Source organism: Dama dama, chromosome 17 (assembly GCF_033118175.1).
Source record: "Dama dama isolate Ldn47 chromosome 17, ASM3311817v1, whole genome shotgun sequence".
In the NCBI taxonomy this organism is placed as follows: Eukaryota; Metazoa; Chordata; class Mammalia; order Artiodactyla; family Cervidae; genus Dama; species Dama dama.
Window position 1 is genome coordinate 50,595,025 of NC_083697.1, and position 16,420 is coordinate 50,611,444.

Below are 16,420 nucleotides of genomic sequence, written 5' to 3' on the forward strand. Positions count from 1 at the left end.
CACTGGACGCTCCCATTTTTAGAAAGTTCTTAAGCGAAGCAGAAATCAGTTTCTGCATTGCCTTGACTCAAGGGTTTGATCGGATGCCCAGGAACACCACAGGCTCTCATAGTCACTAAAATAGTTCTCATCACCCTCCTTATCATTCCCTTCCCCAGGCTGAACACCTCCAGCTTCTCTCCTCTTCCCAACAGACATTGTTTCCAGATCCCTCAGAGTCTAACAGTGTGTACTTAATTACTATGCAAACCATAATGGCAATGGACCTAAGCTGGCCACATGTGGGAAATATACACAGACTCCTGAAATGCTGCTTGAAAATACTTCAAGTCAGGGGTGAGATCCATGATGGAGGCAACAGGAAGTGCTCACCTAGAGCAGGAGGGGCTGCAGATGGACAAAACCCGTCTGTGCCAACCACTCACCTCTGAGCTCGCTGCCACTCAGGAACTGAGGCCCAGCATCGCCAGATCTTTGGATATTTTGACAAAAGCTAGAAATTTGTATTTTTATATGTTTTTAGACACTGGTCACTAATTTTTTAAAAAGCTGACAACAATGTGTATGCCAGAGCAACCACATTTGGGGGTCAGGTCTGGCTGTCAGCTCTTTGCTTTTGGCCTTGGCTTTGCATAAAGACTTGCTCAAGTGATTCCTAAATTTAAGTTTTTCTGTTTAGTGTCACAAATGTGCACAGGTATATCGAGAGTGGTGGACATACAAGGGCAGAATTTAAATTTGAAATTAAGCTAGAACACTAGTGTTAAAAATAACTTCAAGGTATAAACCACTAAAGAAGGTGAGGGAAAGCAGAAAAACAGAGACCTTTCTAACCCATGTCCAAAGACAAGGCATGGACTCAATTACCTGTCACCGAACTCAGCTCCAACAAAGCCTGGAACAAACTTCGATGCTTGGCTCTCAGCTCCTTGTCCCAGGGGAAGGCTCTGCACGTTGAGGGCTGCCCATATCTGAGTTTCAGGTCCAGGTAGGAATTTCGGAGGCTGCCTACAGGAAAGGGAAGCCCCAGTTACTGTTAGAGGGAAGGGCTTGCCTCCCTAAATCCCTTCCTCTAAGATGAACCAGAAATAAGGCGTCAGACTTAAGCTTCCTGGACATTGGTTTGGATACATCAGGGATTTGAAATTGGCTATGATGCCTCTGCCTCGAGGTCACAAATTCAAAGCCTCGTCCAAGGGAAATGTGCCAAAGTTGCTGATAGCTGTTGAATAATTCTACAGAATCAGCAGCTGGCCTCGGACGGGTCCCCAAGAGGCCAGTATCTAGGCCATTTTGTTGGCAGTGTGAGCCGAGGAGCAAAGCCCAGGGACCCCAGGGAATCGAGGTAGCAGAAGACGTTAGAAAAGTCCTCCCAATGCCACCACACAGATCAGCATGCAAGACCGGCCTTCTGACTCCGGGTATCTCTCCTGAAATTACATCAGCTATCAAAATCAGTTTCTTTCCTGTTTGGGATATTACTATTCTATATATCTTCCCCCTCTTCTGACAGCATCATATTTTCTGGATGATTCAGCGGTGAAAGCGGCAGCTGGGGGACTAGTATAGCCTATTCTTAAATTAAATTGCAGAAGTGCTGCCTTTCCACACTTACCTATCATCATCTCTAATCACTTCCCAGGACCATTTTATGTGAACCCTATCAGAATGGGGTATTGTGCAAGAGGCATCTATCCCTCCATGGCCTGAAATGGGAAGTTCAGCTGTGGGGATGGTGCGATATCTTGGCGGGACTGAAATACTCAATTTGCTTTTGCTGATGGCAAAGGTCCCACAGGAATTTCTCTTCCAGAAGGAACATATGTGACTAACTCTAGTGCCACCATACTATGCAAGAAGATCTATAGCCAGAGAAATTTGTAAGTGCTAGGTCCAAGCTGGAACGTTGGAAGACGAGATGAGTTTTATAACAGGTACACCCTCCATATGAATGAAAGGATGTCCATGCAAATATGGGCAGGCATGAAAACACTCTATTTGAAATTCATTCCTTCTGTTGAAAAATTACCAATGTCTTCCAGAATGAGTCAATTTCAAGGATTTAAAAAAATTAAACCCAGCCCCTAACAACAAAGCCATTGTTCAACATTTCTGAAAGCTAATATTCAGATATTAATGGCCCAAGACAAAAGTGCACTGATGGGGAAACATTTCTAATGATTAATTTATTTTCCAATTCATTTTTATTTTCTTAGACTGGCCTAAGATCGCATTATGGATGGGAATAATACAATTTGAGGCTCAAAACACTCTCATTTATATTCTTAAACTAAATTACAGCTGCTTGAAGCTATGAGGCAGCCTTGGGTTCCTGCTGAGTGTTGGTCCTGTTGGGATCTAGGTAGAAGGCACACTTTCATTTGCATCAATCTATGTGAGGTCATACTTGTCCCCACTGATCAAGTCACATGTGTTCTATTTCAGCCTGCTGAGGAAGAAGCCTTCTCAGACTCAGATGGTGAAGAATCCACCTGTAATGAGGGAGACCTGTGTTCGATCCCTGGGTCAGGAAGATACCCTGGAGAAGGGAATGGCAACCCACTCCAGTATTCTTGCCTGGAGAATCCCTGGCAGGCCCCAATCCACAGGGTCGCAAAAAGTCAGACATGACTGAGTGACTAACACACTCACAGAAAGAACCCAAACATGTTGATACAAATGCCCAGAGCCAAAACTTGCTCTCCTTAAGTTCAATACTTACACGCTTCTTGTCCCCTGTCCCCCTGCTGCACCGTGGATGTGTACACAGACACTATTTCTTGAACTTCTGCACACCTTTCATAATATAACTTGATTTGTTCAGAAAGTTGCTTCTCAAGGAGGGGATTGAAAATCTACAAGAGGGCAAGAAAACGTAAGGAACAACTGTCATCAAACGCCCATGGATACCTATGCTGGATTTCCTTCTCCCAGTGATAGCCCCAAGTTGGCTTGTTTGTACACAGATCGTCCTCTCTGGATTCTCAAAAGAAGGGTGCTACCAGGAATTGAAGGGCATGCCAGCTCTGATCGCTTCCCTCTAGCTTCTTTTTTGTAGCATCTTCTCGTCTGCAGAGCTTCTTAAATGTTAGACCAGATCTCCATGCTCTCTTCTTCCCCACTGCTGCATTCTGTCCCCAGAGATCACATTCATCTCCCCAGAGTTCCCAAAGGTCACCAAGTCTAACCGTGATGCACCTGCTCCTGGCAGCCCTCCTCTCCTTTTCCTAAGCTTGGAAGGCTCCTGCTCAACTTCTAAGAATTAGATCCAAGGTCATCACTTCAGGGCTGCCTCCCTAGCAGCCCACCCACTTTCACACGAGTACCCAAGCAGATGAGCCTGTCTCAGTACTCCCAAACACTGTGTTCATGTCTAAATGAAAGCATAGAACCCATACTTTCATGACTTAACTGTTTAAGACCCAGACAGGGAGCTCCTCAAGACCAGAGGTCTTATCTCAACTCAGTGGTTTTCAAAATGCAGATTGTGATCCATTATCGGAGGGTCATGACATTATTTCAGTGGTTTGTAACCAGCAGTGATTTTGTTTTTTATGAAGCAGAACACAAAATATCAGAATACACTGAACATAACAAGGGTCTGTGTTCTTAGTAAAATTCTTCTTTCAGTTTTGTGTTTATACATTTATGTGTGTGTATGTACATGCATATATATATATATATAATATATAGGTACTGTATATGTATGAATATGTATGTACTGCTCATGCTTTTAAAACGGATTTTTCTTAATTGTAGATCACCTTCAAAAAAAAGTTTGAAATTCACCAATTTAATTCATCTTAGATGCCTCAGCATCTTGCATAGAGCCTGGCACATAGTAGGTGCTTAATAAGTACTGGTTGCACAAATGAACAAATGAATTTCACTTTTTTCCTCTTCTAGAGATTTCTCAGCAGAGGCTCTAAGATGACCTATTGCCCATGGGCGATAAGGTGCCCCATTTTTCCTAACTGATTTTACCTAGTAACTCCTGATTTTCCCAGAACAAACTCCACAAGGTCATGAGAATGAAAAAAAAAATATTCCCTTTTCAGGTATCCAGCGATCTCCTTACCAAAGCACAAAAAGCAACCAGGGTGAAGGTTCCCATGTGGGACAGCCCTCCTCTAGCTGCTAGCCCTGCTGGAGCTGGCCTGGAGACTTGGACAATTGCATTCTATTCGTGGGTGGGTATTGGACTTGAGAATTCAATTCTGACTACAGGGCCCTCTATGATCTCTGCAACTGCAGTTCACCCCACCCAGTATGAGCTGAAGGCCTGTTTCTGGAGAAAGCAGTATGCAGAACCAAGAGTCTAATTTCCTGGAGTGTCTCCTCTTCTGATACTTTAAATAATAGCATATAAAAGAAGTTTTACCAAATAACTAAGCTTCTCTCCTTTCATTAGCTTAATCACTGGATAGGCAACAGCCTGATAAAAATCGACTCTATAATTAAGCTACTAGTTATCAAAACAGAGGAAGTAAATGGTTTCCATTTTATGAGTACTAAATGAACCAAACGTTAACAAAAATCTATTATTGCGTTTGCAGGGGGGAAAAGCCTCAATATTAATTACGTTTGGTGACAGGGCCGATGCGAGGTCTGGCATGGATAAATCTTTTGTTTGCACTGGACTGAGTTCCATGTTCCTGAGCTACCCGCCCATCACCCATAAGCACCCGAATACACCTTGGTCCCCCGGGCTTACCCGTGCAGGGTGCAGAGCGTGGAGGCGATAGTACTTCAGGGGTCCAAAAAACCCTTCAATGCCGGCCACGTACCTGCTCCCTCCAATAATGAAGTACCCAGAGGTGTCATTATAATGAAAATCCTCACGGAAGCTAGAAAAGTACAAAGGATTAAGAGAGCTCTGGGTTTGAACAGATTTTTTAAAAGACTCTTTGATTGACCCTCCTTGATTTAAAACCCCAAATTTCCACAAACCCTTTACTCTGAATTCGAGAAGATGAGATGATGGTGGGGTCAGGCAGGCAAGAGCTAAGATCCCAACTCTGCTGTTTACCAGCTGTGTGACCTTGGATCAGTTGCTTAACCTCTCTGAGACTGAGGCTTCTCATTAGTAAAAATGATAATTCCTCTCTTACTGGGTTGGTAAAAGGATTAAGTAGATGCAAAGACAAAACATACAGCATCTATTAATAGCTAAGTGCCTTGCCGACCATAAATATTCAATGAAAGTGAAAGAAAAAGTGTTAGTCACTCAGTCATATATGACTCTTTTCAACCCCATGGACTGTAGCCCACCAGACTCCTCTGTCCAGGGAATTCTCCAGGCAAGAACACTGGAGTAGGTAGTCATTCCCTTCTTCAGAGAATCTTCCTGACCCAGGGATCGAATCCAGGTCTCCTGAATTGCAGGCAAATTCTTTACTGAAAACATACAGCATCTATTAATAGCAAAGTGCCTTGCCCACCACAGATATCCAATACATGCCAACTATTGATATTGGTGAAACTGTTTAGAATCACTGGATTTATGCGTAATTGCTAATCTTAAATAGAAATATTTTACTCTAAAAGAAAAAAAGAAAATTTGTTGAGGTGAAGAAGGTGAATGTGGGAAAAATAAAAACACAACCTATTAGATAAGAAACAAGGTCAAATTCAGAGTTAGGAGAAGGAGGCCATAGCGAGGTCAAAGGACTTGGCCAAAGATGAGAGGTCAGCACAGATGACGTATTGGAAGTCCCCTTTGTCTTGAAAGGCTCAAAGGATCAGGAAGGAAAATGGAGGAGGAAAATGGGTTGACATGAATAAAATACACAAAGCTATTTCTGGCAGCATTGTTTACATCCACCAAAGACTGGAAAAGTCCAGATGTCTGTCAGTAAGGACTGGTACCCACACCATTCAACGGGTCTTAGGCATGAGCTCTTCTATTACATAGTTTAAAAAAGAACAAAAAGCTCTGGAGAAATATCTAAAATACACTGTTAAGTGAAAAAGATAAAAACGTTAAGAGCAGAATAATACATATACATTTTGTCCAAGAAAGAGAAGAATGGATTGTTTTGTATCTGCATTTACAAAAACTCTGGACAGAGATATATAAGAAACTAATAAAAAGTATTGCCCCCTGGCATGAGGGTTAGGGGATGGAGTGGATGGGGGCAGAGACAGAAGCAAAACATCTAACTATAGACCTTTTCATATAGTTTTGGTTTTTCTACCATGCGCATTTACTACCAACTGAGAAAGTAAAATAGGCGTGGGTGGACAAGGTGCCATAGGAGCATATGTGAACAGCAAGGGGGGGTCAAGGCAGGCATCAAGTGAGAAGCCAGGCAGAGACGAAGGCGCCAGGGAGGGCAGATGGCAGCAGAAGGGAAGGACACAGCTCATCAGGCAGGCTGCCAGGAGCAAGGGGCCAGGGTGAAGCAGACGGGACAGAGTGGCCACCAGTGGTTGGGACAGAAGCCAGGCCACCCAGGGTCATCCCAGGAGAGAGGATGGGCGGACTGTCAGCCAGAACCCCGACCCTGAGCAGGTACTCCTGGCTGGAAGGAAGACACAAAGGTGAAGAAATGGGCACTGACAGCATCACCCTATGGCGGCCAGAGGGAACCCTTAGAAATCAGCTTTCTGCAAAGGCAACTAATGTGGAAAAGAAATGCTTTACTGCCTGCTATTTCTTTTTCCAGAATCTTAGGATTGAAGGGTCCTGAGAAGGTGATGGTCTCTTCTTCTTTTTTAAAAGCAGGACCACAAAGTTATTATGAGAGTGGTGAACTGATTCTGCTTCTTAAGACCCTTGAAAGATTTGAACATTCCAACTACCCTCATGAGGAGGTAATACCAGCACTTGATGGACACGAAGCAACACTTCTGAAGTAGAAGCATTCATGACAGAACTCTGCTTAACCAGCTCACCAGCTCACCTCATGGCCCATCCCTGCAACATAATGGATACTAGCCAGCTGAGGTTACTCTCTGGAACCCTCATATTCTCATTTTTAAATGAAGACACTATTAGTACCTATCTACAGGTGGCACTAGTGGTAAAGAATGTGCCAATGCAGGAGACATAAGAGATGTGGGTTCAATGTTGGGTCAGGAAGATCCCCTGGAGGAAGGCATGGCAACCCACACCAGTATTCTTACCTGGAGAATCCCCATGGACACAGGAGCCTGGCGGGCTCCAGTCCATAGGGTTGCACAGAGTCAGACACAGCTGAAGTGACTTGGCATGCACGCACGCATAAGGTCACTGGGAGAAATTAGCATTTAGACAAAGCATTTATAACGATGCCTGGCACATAGTAGGCACTGTAACTGTTAACTACAGTTATTATTATTAACTTAGTCCACTCTCGTACTTTTGCTGCCGTTTGTTGAGTTGTATGCTTACCAAGAGTAAGATGTGAAAAAGTGACAGTCGCTCAGTCATGTCAGACTCTGGGACCCCATGAACTGTAGCCCACCAGCCCCTCTGTCCATGGGGTTTCCCAGCCAAGAAAACTGGAGTGGGTTGCCATTTCCTCCTCCAGGGATCAAATCCTTGTCTCCTGCACTGCAAGCAGATCAAACCCTTGTCTCCTTGTTCCTGACCCAGGGACCAAACCCTTGTCTCCTGCACTGCAAGTAGATTCTTCACCGTCCAAGCCAACAGGGAAACCTCTCACTCACTTTCACTTTTTTCGTGCTTACCAAGAATAAGATGTGTTTGTTCCCAAACCTGTTTGGTCATTGTAACCCTACAATGTAATTAAATCTTATGTAATCCCAAAAGCATGGAGAAGAAAGAGATGTTCATTCTTTAAAAATTAAGTTGAATATTTTGGGTAGACTCAGTAAAGAATGGTTACTAAAAAAGCTCTTATGGAATTAGGACAGCTGGAAAAGGCTGAGAAAAGAAACTGAAGAAATTCTGATGAATCTTGGGCTTCGATAGTTTCACAAGTGTCTTTGTTTTCTTTTCATTTGGAAGAAACAGAAATTGGGTACCGTTTATGCCAGAAAGATCACAAGAAACTCCAATCAGTAGATCCATACTCAAAGGCAAGGCTATAACTAGAAAGACTGGCAAATGAATGTACATATCCATTGTTTCAATTAAAATAAAATGCTTATGGAATATTTTTATGGATCTTTGCTTTAACTGAATTCTCAATTAATCAATAAATTACTTTATCCCTATGGTACTAGCTTGTAATTTTTTGTCATTATTATAATACAACTAATAGATCCTTTCAGTTCCATCTCCTTCCACATTTTTCTTCTGTAACATTCTCAGTGGCTGCATCGAGATTGTAAGAAATTCCTTGCTCTGTGCATTGTTTGATGGTCATCAATTTTGCTGACATAAAAGCTGAGCTAGATGGTTCGAAAGCCCAAGCCTGTCCTTTCTGCACGCAAGCATCAGACACGCTGGCAAGCTATCTTTACTCTTATCTGGACATAGGAGAGTGCCCTGGTTTATTACTGTGAAGGAACCGGCAGTGGGAACGGATTGCCTCCATCGTTAAATAGGCTTCGCTCAAAATTAGGGAACAGCTTTGGCTCAAGGGTTCCATAGCAGGGGAACTTAGAGCCTCAAATGAGCCTCTTACCCCTTAAAGTAATTCTCATCTTAAGTGTCACTTCGAATATAATTGTTTAAAATCTGTCTTCCCCGGGCTAGAATTTTTAGCTCCACAAAAGCAGGGATGGATTGTATTCTTGTTGATTGTTTTATTCCCAGAATCCAGCACTGTGTCAGGCATGTGGTAAATATGTTGGATGAATGAATATATACTGGATAGATAAATGGATGGATGAATGAATTCAACAGAAGACAGGTCTGCAATTGTCACTGCAGCTTTTCATGCAGGGCAGGACTGTACTTCTCAGCACTTAATTACTGATCTTCCTACACCACTTTTGTAGGATAACAGCTATCATTGTGTTTACATTATAAGAACAAATAAAAGGAGGATTAAGAGACTTTGCTTGGAACACCTATAAACACCTGAAATATTTGATGTGTAAAGCGTACTGACTTGGCCCATTCTGAAATCTCTCTGGTAAATGATATTTCAAAAATATCTAACCACAGGAATCCCAGGTGGACCCAAGATTAACTCTTTAGTTGTTCTATTGATGGTGGTGGTAGTGGGGGTACCCCAGGGGTACAGGATGAGCAGCTGAGATAGTGGTGAAGGGCAGTCTTGGGCCTGGATCCTGCCAGTATGCCCAAGTAAGGAACCATTTCAAAGCTTTCACTGGGATGTTGAGTTGCTATGTACCTGAACATCAGTCTTGAACTCTGGAATCCTATGTGATCATACTGGTTCTGTCTTTACCTAAAATTTTGTTATTTTGTGAATGTTCTTGGTGGCCCAGTGGCTAAGACTCTGTATTTCCATCGTGGAGGGCCTGGGTTCAATCCCTGGTCAGGGAACTAGATCTCACATGTAGCAACTAAAAAGATCCCACATGCCACAACTAAGACTCAGCACAGCCAAATAAATATTAAAGAAAATTCTGTTACTCTGTGCCTCAAGGATTCTTTACATTAATCCTGATTTTTAAAACACTATGTTAAATGTTATTTATTATGAAGATTGTTTTGAGGTGAATTGTGCCCTCTGTAAAATGCATATGTTGAATCTGAACCCCCAGTATGGATAGGCCCTTATTTGGATATATGGTCATTGCAGATACAGTTAGCTAAGATGAGATCGTGCTAGAATAGGGTGGACTTTAATCCAGTATGATTGGTAAACCTTAGAAAAAGTGGAAATTTGGACAAAGACAGACACACAGGGAAAATGTCATGTGAGGATTGGAGTTATGCTGCCACAAGCCAAGGAACTATTAGAAGCTGGAGAGAAGCTTAGAACAGCACTTTCCCTAGAGCCTGCAGAGAGAGCGTGGCTCTGCCAACACCTAGATCTTGGCCCTCCAACCTCTATAACTGAGAGGCAATAAATTTCTCTTGCTTAAAGAGGTGATGCTAGAGGTAAAGAACCCTCCTGCCATTGCAGGAGACATAAGAGACACAGGTTCCATCCCTGGGATGGGAAGATCCCCTGGAGGAGGGCATGCCAACCCACTCCAGTATTCTTGCCTGGAGAATCCCATGGACAGAGGACCCTGGCAGGCTACAGTCCAGGGGGTTGCAAAGAGTTGGACATGACTGAAGTGACTTAGCACAAGTCATTCAGTTTGTGGTACTGTGTTCTGGCAGCCTTGGCAATATAACATAATCACTAAGTTTTGGGGGGCCTCCTTAAATTTTACGTGGAACGTGCCCTCCTCGCCTTACCCCAGTCCTAGCTCAGGATCTTACTGTGATTCATCCACTCATGTCAGCAGCTACAGTTTGGGGATTTAAAAAGAAAGGAAGCCTTGACATAGAAAATGAAAAAAAAAAAAAAAGCTTATGAAATTCAATTGGTTGTCAAAAGTGTCTGAGGTTGGAAATGGGTGTTAGGGGAGAAAGGGCAGGTATTATTTTAGACTCTACATCCTGAAATGCAAACTCTTAATTTCTGGGTCAGGAATTCCCTGGTGGTCCAGTGGTTAAGAATGCAACTGCCAACACAAAGGACACAGGCTTACTCCCAGGTCAGGAAGATTCCACATGCCACAGGCAACTGTGCACCAGTTTTTGAACCCGTGCGTCCTAAAGCCTGTGTTCCACAACAAGAGTGGCCACCAAGATGAGATGTCCGAGCGCTGCAGCTAGAGAGTAGCCCCCACTCGCTGTAACTAGAGAAAGTCCACACAGCAATGAGGACCCAGCACAGCCGAAAATACATAAATAAATAAATAACTTTTAAAAACCATTTCTGGGGCAGAACAGGGCACTTGCAGAGATTTCCAAAGGGGCCACACATCATCTGTCTCTCCAGAGTAAACTCCCTGACTTTCCTATTCTCAAAGTCTTCATAGAAGAGCCCGTGGTCGCCCATTATATAACAAAACTCCTATCTATTGAATTCTTCCTGACTGGTCTAAATCCACCTGGTGCCCTTGGGACTTCTGCTCTGTCCTAAGATCTTGGCCTCTGTGCTTCAATATTGCCATCCAGTCACCCCTGACTTTCTCCTCGTAAGTTAAGGAATACCACTGCCTTAGCCTCTCTCGGTAACTCTAATCCATTAATCTGGTCATGGACATAAGAATTGGTCTATGTGCCCAGGGCCTGAAATAATTGTTTGATTTAAATGTAAAGAGAAATGGTGGGGGAGGAAAGTAGAGTGTATGATCCCTATTCTGCTGTCATCACCCCTCTTTGCTTTCCTTTCTTTAATAATTGGTTTCCAAGAAAATTTGGACTGCTCAGGGACTCTGAGTGAACAGAGCCTGTTTGGAGAGACTGTTTTATGCTTGGTGTTGTGAAATGACTAAAGGATGAAGGAATGAACCACTTTGCCACCCCTCAGCCAAAGTGCCCAACAGTCCTGATTTTCTTTTTTTTTCTTTTGGGCATACAACACAGCATTCGGGATTTCAATTCCCAGATGAGGGACTGATTCTGTGCCTCGTGTAGGGACTGATTCTTCCTCTGGTGCAGAGGAAGTCCAGAGTCCTAACCAATGGAGTGCCAGGGAATTCCTCTGGTAAGTTTTTTAAAATTATACATACAAAATACAAAGCTACTAATTTTTGTTTCTGTTTTACACACACACACACACACACACACACACACATACACACACAAATATACAGGGGCTTCCCAGGAGGCTTAGTGGTAAAGAATCCGCCTGCCAATGCAGGAGATGTAGGTTCAATCTCTGGATCGGGAAGATCCCATGAAGGAGGGCATGGCAACCCATTCCAGTATTCTTGCCTGAAAAATCCCATGGACAAAGGAGTCTGGTAGGCTACAGTCCATGGGGTCTCAAAAGAGTTGGACATGACTGAGCAACTGAACAAACTATTTCTGTCTCCAGATCTCATTGTAAATTCTTCCTTTCACGGTGCCATGATGAGGTATCCTGAGTTCCAAAGAATACATTCCCCATGGCTCTACCACTATAAAACCCACTCTGAATCCGGGATGCAGAAGCAAGTTAAAATTATGACATACAAGGAAAAAGACCCAATTCTCAGTTTCTGTAACTCTTGTAGAGAATGATTATGTAAAGATGAAAAGTTAGCCCAATATCAATAGTTACATACATTTCAAATTTTGATTATAAACATAAATACGAAGGCTGTCTGCTTTTATGTTTTACACTAAGTCAAAGTTATCAACCCCTCCCAATAAGCAACATTAATACTTTGATTCGTTTTCTAGAATCCTTTGTGAACGATAATTTTCAAAGAACACGAATTATGCAGAGCTATGAAAGGAAGAATTTACAATGAGATCTGGAGATAGAACTAGTTTCTCTTGCTAGGGGGAGAAAAAGAAAGAAGGTTGTGGAGAAAACAAGGAGAGTTTGTGGGCATTTAAAAAAGAAAAAAAAAAAAGTACAAAGATTAACTTCAAGGCAGACTAGTTACAATCCATGCTTGGAAAAGCTGAATCAGATGGGGTAGGAATAACATTAGGGTGCTGGGCTAACACAGGAAGGTTCCTTAACCCTCATCCAGAAAATTTTGACACAAATGAAAAGCCACACTTACCTAATGGTCTGATTATGGTAGTCTTTCAAATCCTGCCCACTGCTGGTGGTTACTACTATCTATGTTGGGAGAAATACACAAGGATTAGTAATGCCTCCAGACCCCACACCATACATACAGTCCTGGGGATGAGTTACTCATAAAATATGCTTCATGGTCTTTTGTTTGATCAGTTTCTGCAAAAAAACAAAATAGCAGTTTACTAACCCTATGTATATTTTGAGACTTAAGAAATTTAATTTCTCCAAATGACTTGAGATGATAAAAATATCTCTAACGCAGTTTCCCCCAGGGGGTTGCAGACACTTCCAGACTTTGGGTCAAGAGATTCTTTTGGTGAATTCGTGCTTGAAAGCTTGTTGCATAGAAAGACAAAGAAAGGTGTAAGATACTACGAGGAGTCCTTGACCTGGACTTGTGATTCCAGAAGAGCCTTAGCAGGTAAAACAAGTCTGGGAATGAACATTCTTCATACACTACAGCTTCCCACTTGCTCTCCCTCAGCACTAAGAATCGCCACCATCACTTCAGTGGTGACAATGTTTTCATCGTGAATGTTGTTAGTTGTCATGCATTCTTCTCGTGTCTGGACTACAACATAAGCCCTTAAGGTTAGGGGGCTCTTTGACTCCGCAGTGCTACCACAGAGCAAGCGTTCAGAAAACACATTCTGGCTTAACTAGATTCTCAAACATGTAGCTCCAACACCATGTCTCTGAAAGAAAAGCTAAGCCAGATAAAGCAGTCCAATTCAGCCATAGACACCATGTTGTTTCAGAGAAAAAAATGACTCAGACCCATTGTTTTTCTAAACCAATCATTTACTTTAGGCCAAAGTGTCCATTTAGTCAAAGTAATGAATATAATGGTCTTACCATAGAGCTGGATTTTCTGTAGAAAAACAATTAAGTATCATTTTGGAACCTATGGGTATCAGGGAGAGCAGATGGGATGCAAAGAAAAAAGGGCAAATGGTGAATGTCTACTAAAAAAAAAAGTCTAGCTTTTTTTTTTTTCTTTCTACTCCATCTGGTTTTCCTAACTCTTCTCTCCTGCTTTACCCAATCATATACTCTGCCATTAGTTAAAGGATTACTTTGATTTACTCCTCTGTTTAAAAAACTTCAATGACGCCATGCTGCATGGCAAGAAGAAATTGGAAGTGAGCATTCAATGATGGGCTAAAATATCCTCTCTTTGTTTCTCCATTTAAACTGTTCCCCATCCGTAGGAACCTTCTTTAGGAAACCTTCCCTGAGCATCCCAGCATGAAGTTGGATGTCTCTCTTCCTCAAATGACTATGAATCATTTGGCAATTAGGCTCACCTCATGACACCCTTTACCTGCTCTATGTGACTTTCATAAATAGCCTCTAAGCTCCTTGATCATAGTGCCTGGCATACAGCAGGTATAAAATAAGGTCTGTGATTTGCTCTGATGATTTGATACCTAAGTGCTATAAGGTACCGAGCTGACCTTAAGAGAAAGCGGCAACCAAGCTATAATGCCATCATAATCTTCATGCAAATGAGACGCTAAAACTCGGCCCGCAGCAATGTCAATATCTAACAACATTAAGGAAGCAAACATACAAAAAATGCCAGCTAGTATCTCACAGACTCTCCTCAGTTAAGCTACAAGGACTGACCCAATTTCTCTTCTCTTCAGAAAAAGGAAATGTGCTAAACCCAACCACCAAGGGAGGTCTGTGTATGCTCTAACACAGAAGACAAACAAAACGTCTTTTCCAGTTTGGTTATCAGAAAATCACAAATCAGTAAGAAAAGCTGATAAGAAAGTAACCAGAAAAAAGGCAGTACACCAATATCATATATAACAATATAAAGGAATGGAATTATCTTCATTAATAACAAGAGATTTGCCATAATCCATAAAATCTGTGTTATACGTGCTTGAAACTATTATATGCAGTGTTTTGTAGTACAAAGTAGATAAAGAACGTCTGCCTCACCAGAATTATCACTCAGGTTTGTTGGTTATTATTTGTTTAATGTCAAACACAAGCAATTGTTTTCACTGCCAAAAACAGTCAAACCATTTCTTGGCTGAGTTAACCAATATATTTCCTATAAAAAAGTTGTAGATTTGATAACACTATATAAATATGGCCAAGGTTGTTTTACCATTTATCTCCTCAAAGCCTATCTTGCTAGGAAAAAAGGCTTGAATTGCTTACACAATTGTGGTTTTATAGCTAGATGTATTATTTACTCATTCACAATATAGTCAAAAAAAGCACTTTAAAAGTTAGTTAAATGGGATAGAATGCTTATGATTTAAGCTTCCAACTATAAAATTTTTATTTAAAAAAAGTGTTATGGTTGTAAAAGTTTATCAGTTACCACAAATTTGTTTTTGCAGATTTCCTAGCTCCCTGACTTTACAGCGATGCTTAAGTTAAGCAACAGTGCTGATATGATTCATGATGGAACATGCTCTTGGTACCTGGCCACCATTAAAAGAGATATCCAGGCGAAACCACTCCTTCAAAGGTATGGTGAATTTCGTTTTTACAGCAAGGTCTTCTCCTTTGACAAGATGCATTTGAATATGCAAGTAGCCTAAAGAGAAAACAAAAGTTTGTGAAAATGACAAAGAATACTTAGAAGTGAAGAAAGTGGCTATATCTTTTCAGTGATTTTCCAAAAAAGCTATGACTAGATCATATTCCTTCTTCCTTTAAATAAAAGCAAAACGAAACAAAACAACAAAAAACACCTAAGTGCATTCGTCTGTATTGAAAATGTTTGTTTTAAGCTTCCAGAAAAAGTTGAACTTGAAGTCCATATTTGGAAACCATCATTCTTACTGCATTGCCACAATGACAACATTCCTTATTCTAGAAAGACATATTGGCCAAAAGACAGAGTGTAAGAAAGCCACACTATCTTTCTAAAGATTCTATTTCATACTTACCCTCTTCAGTAAGAAATATAGAAGGTGTGCCATACATCTCATTAGAATCAACAAAGTACAGAATCCCACAGAGATTGGCCTTGCAATAATGGAGTAAATAAAGCCACAATGAAACAGTTAACCTGCAAGAGTGAGGAGAAAAAAAATTCTGCAGATTGATATCATCCAAGAACAGGTAATTATAGTTAACAATGACCAAGTAAATTGCTTTTTTTCCATTGAAGGGATGAATTTGCCTTCGTGCTCATCTTGGGAGATCCGCTTGCAAAGCTTGATTTTAGAAACAAAGGTGGTAGTTATAGTAACTGCAAAAGACAGGAGTTAAGCGTCACTGTACAAAACTAGCAGGCATTGTACCTTGCACCAAAAACTCTTCCTATGCCTTTTTGAGAATCACACGGACCTGCCATTTGAATACTTGATTAAGGCTTATAAAGCCAGACACAGACTAAAAATCTGGGTTTTAATAAGAGGTGATTTGATAAGAAGCTATTCTAATTTCAATGATTAAAAAAAAAAAAAAAACATAATTAGGGCTTTTTGAGCAATTTCGTTTCTTTCAAAGATAAAAGCCCTAAGGCAGAAACATGTCATAATCTGCAAATGGCATTGCCATATGCTAATAGGACCCAGAGATACTATTTTAATGCACACATGAGGTTGTTTGGTATCACAGTTCCGGCTGACCGATATGGAGCAACTACTCTAATTGTTCCATTTCTGGACAAAGGCTATTTTAGTTGAAAAAAAATATACTGTCCATCTGTGATTTGCCAAGTGAGGATAAAATAACAGTAGTCAACTTCAAGAGGAAATATTTTAGTCAAGCTTTGTGATCCACCAATCATTCAACAAATATTTGCTGTTTGAACACTTGCTTGATGTCACGCATTGTGC

General features: G+C 41.4%; 1 protein-coding gene across 2 annotated transcripts in view; it reads right to left on the reverse strand.

The window, feature by feature from the left end:
* The window catches only part of SEL1L3 (SEL1L family member 3), a 108,110-nt gene that overhangs the window by 58,829 nt on the left and 32,861 nt on the right, over positions 1 to 16,420 (reverse strand). For both annotated transcript variants that reach the window (XM_061164498.1, XM_061164499.1), the window contains exons 4-9: positions 15,524 to 15,645; positions 15,053 to 15,168; positions 12,586 to 12,644; positions 4,715 to 4,847; positions 2,723 to 2,855; positions 868 to 1,008 (exon numbers count right to left, since the gene is read on the reverse strand). In XM_061164498.1, coding sequence (XP_061020481.1) covers positions 868 to 1,008; positions 2,723 to 2,855; positions 4,715 to 4,847; positions 12,586 to 12,644; positions 15,053 to 15,168; positions 15,524 to 15,645 — 704 coding nt within the window. The remainder of the gene's footprint in view (positions 1 to 867; positions 1,009 to 2,722; positions 2,856 to 4,714; positions 4,848 to 12,585; positions 12,645 to 15,052; positions 15,169 to 15,523; positions 15,646 to 16,420) is intronic.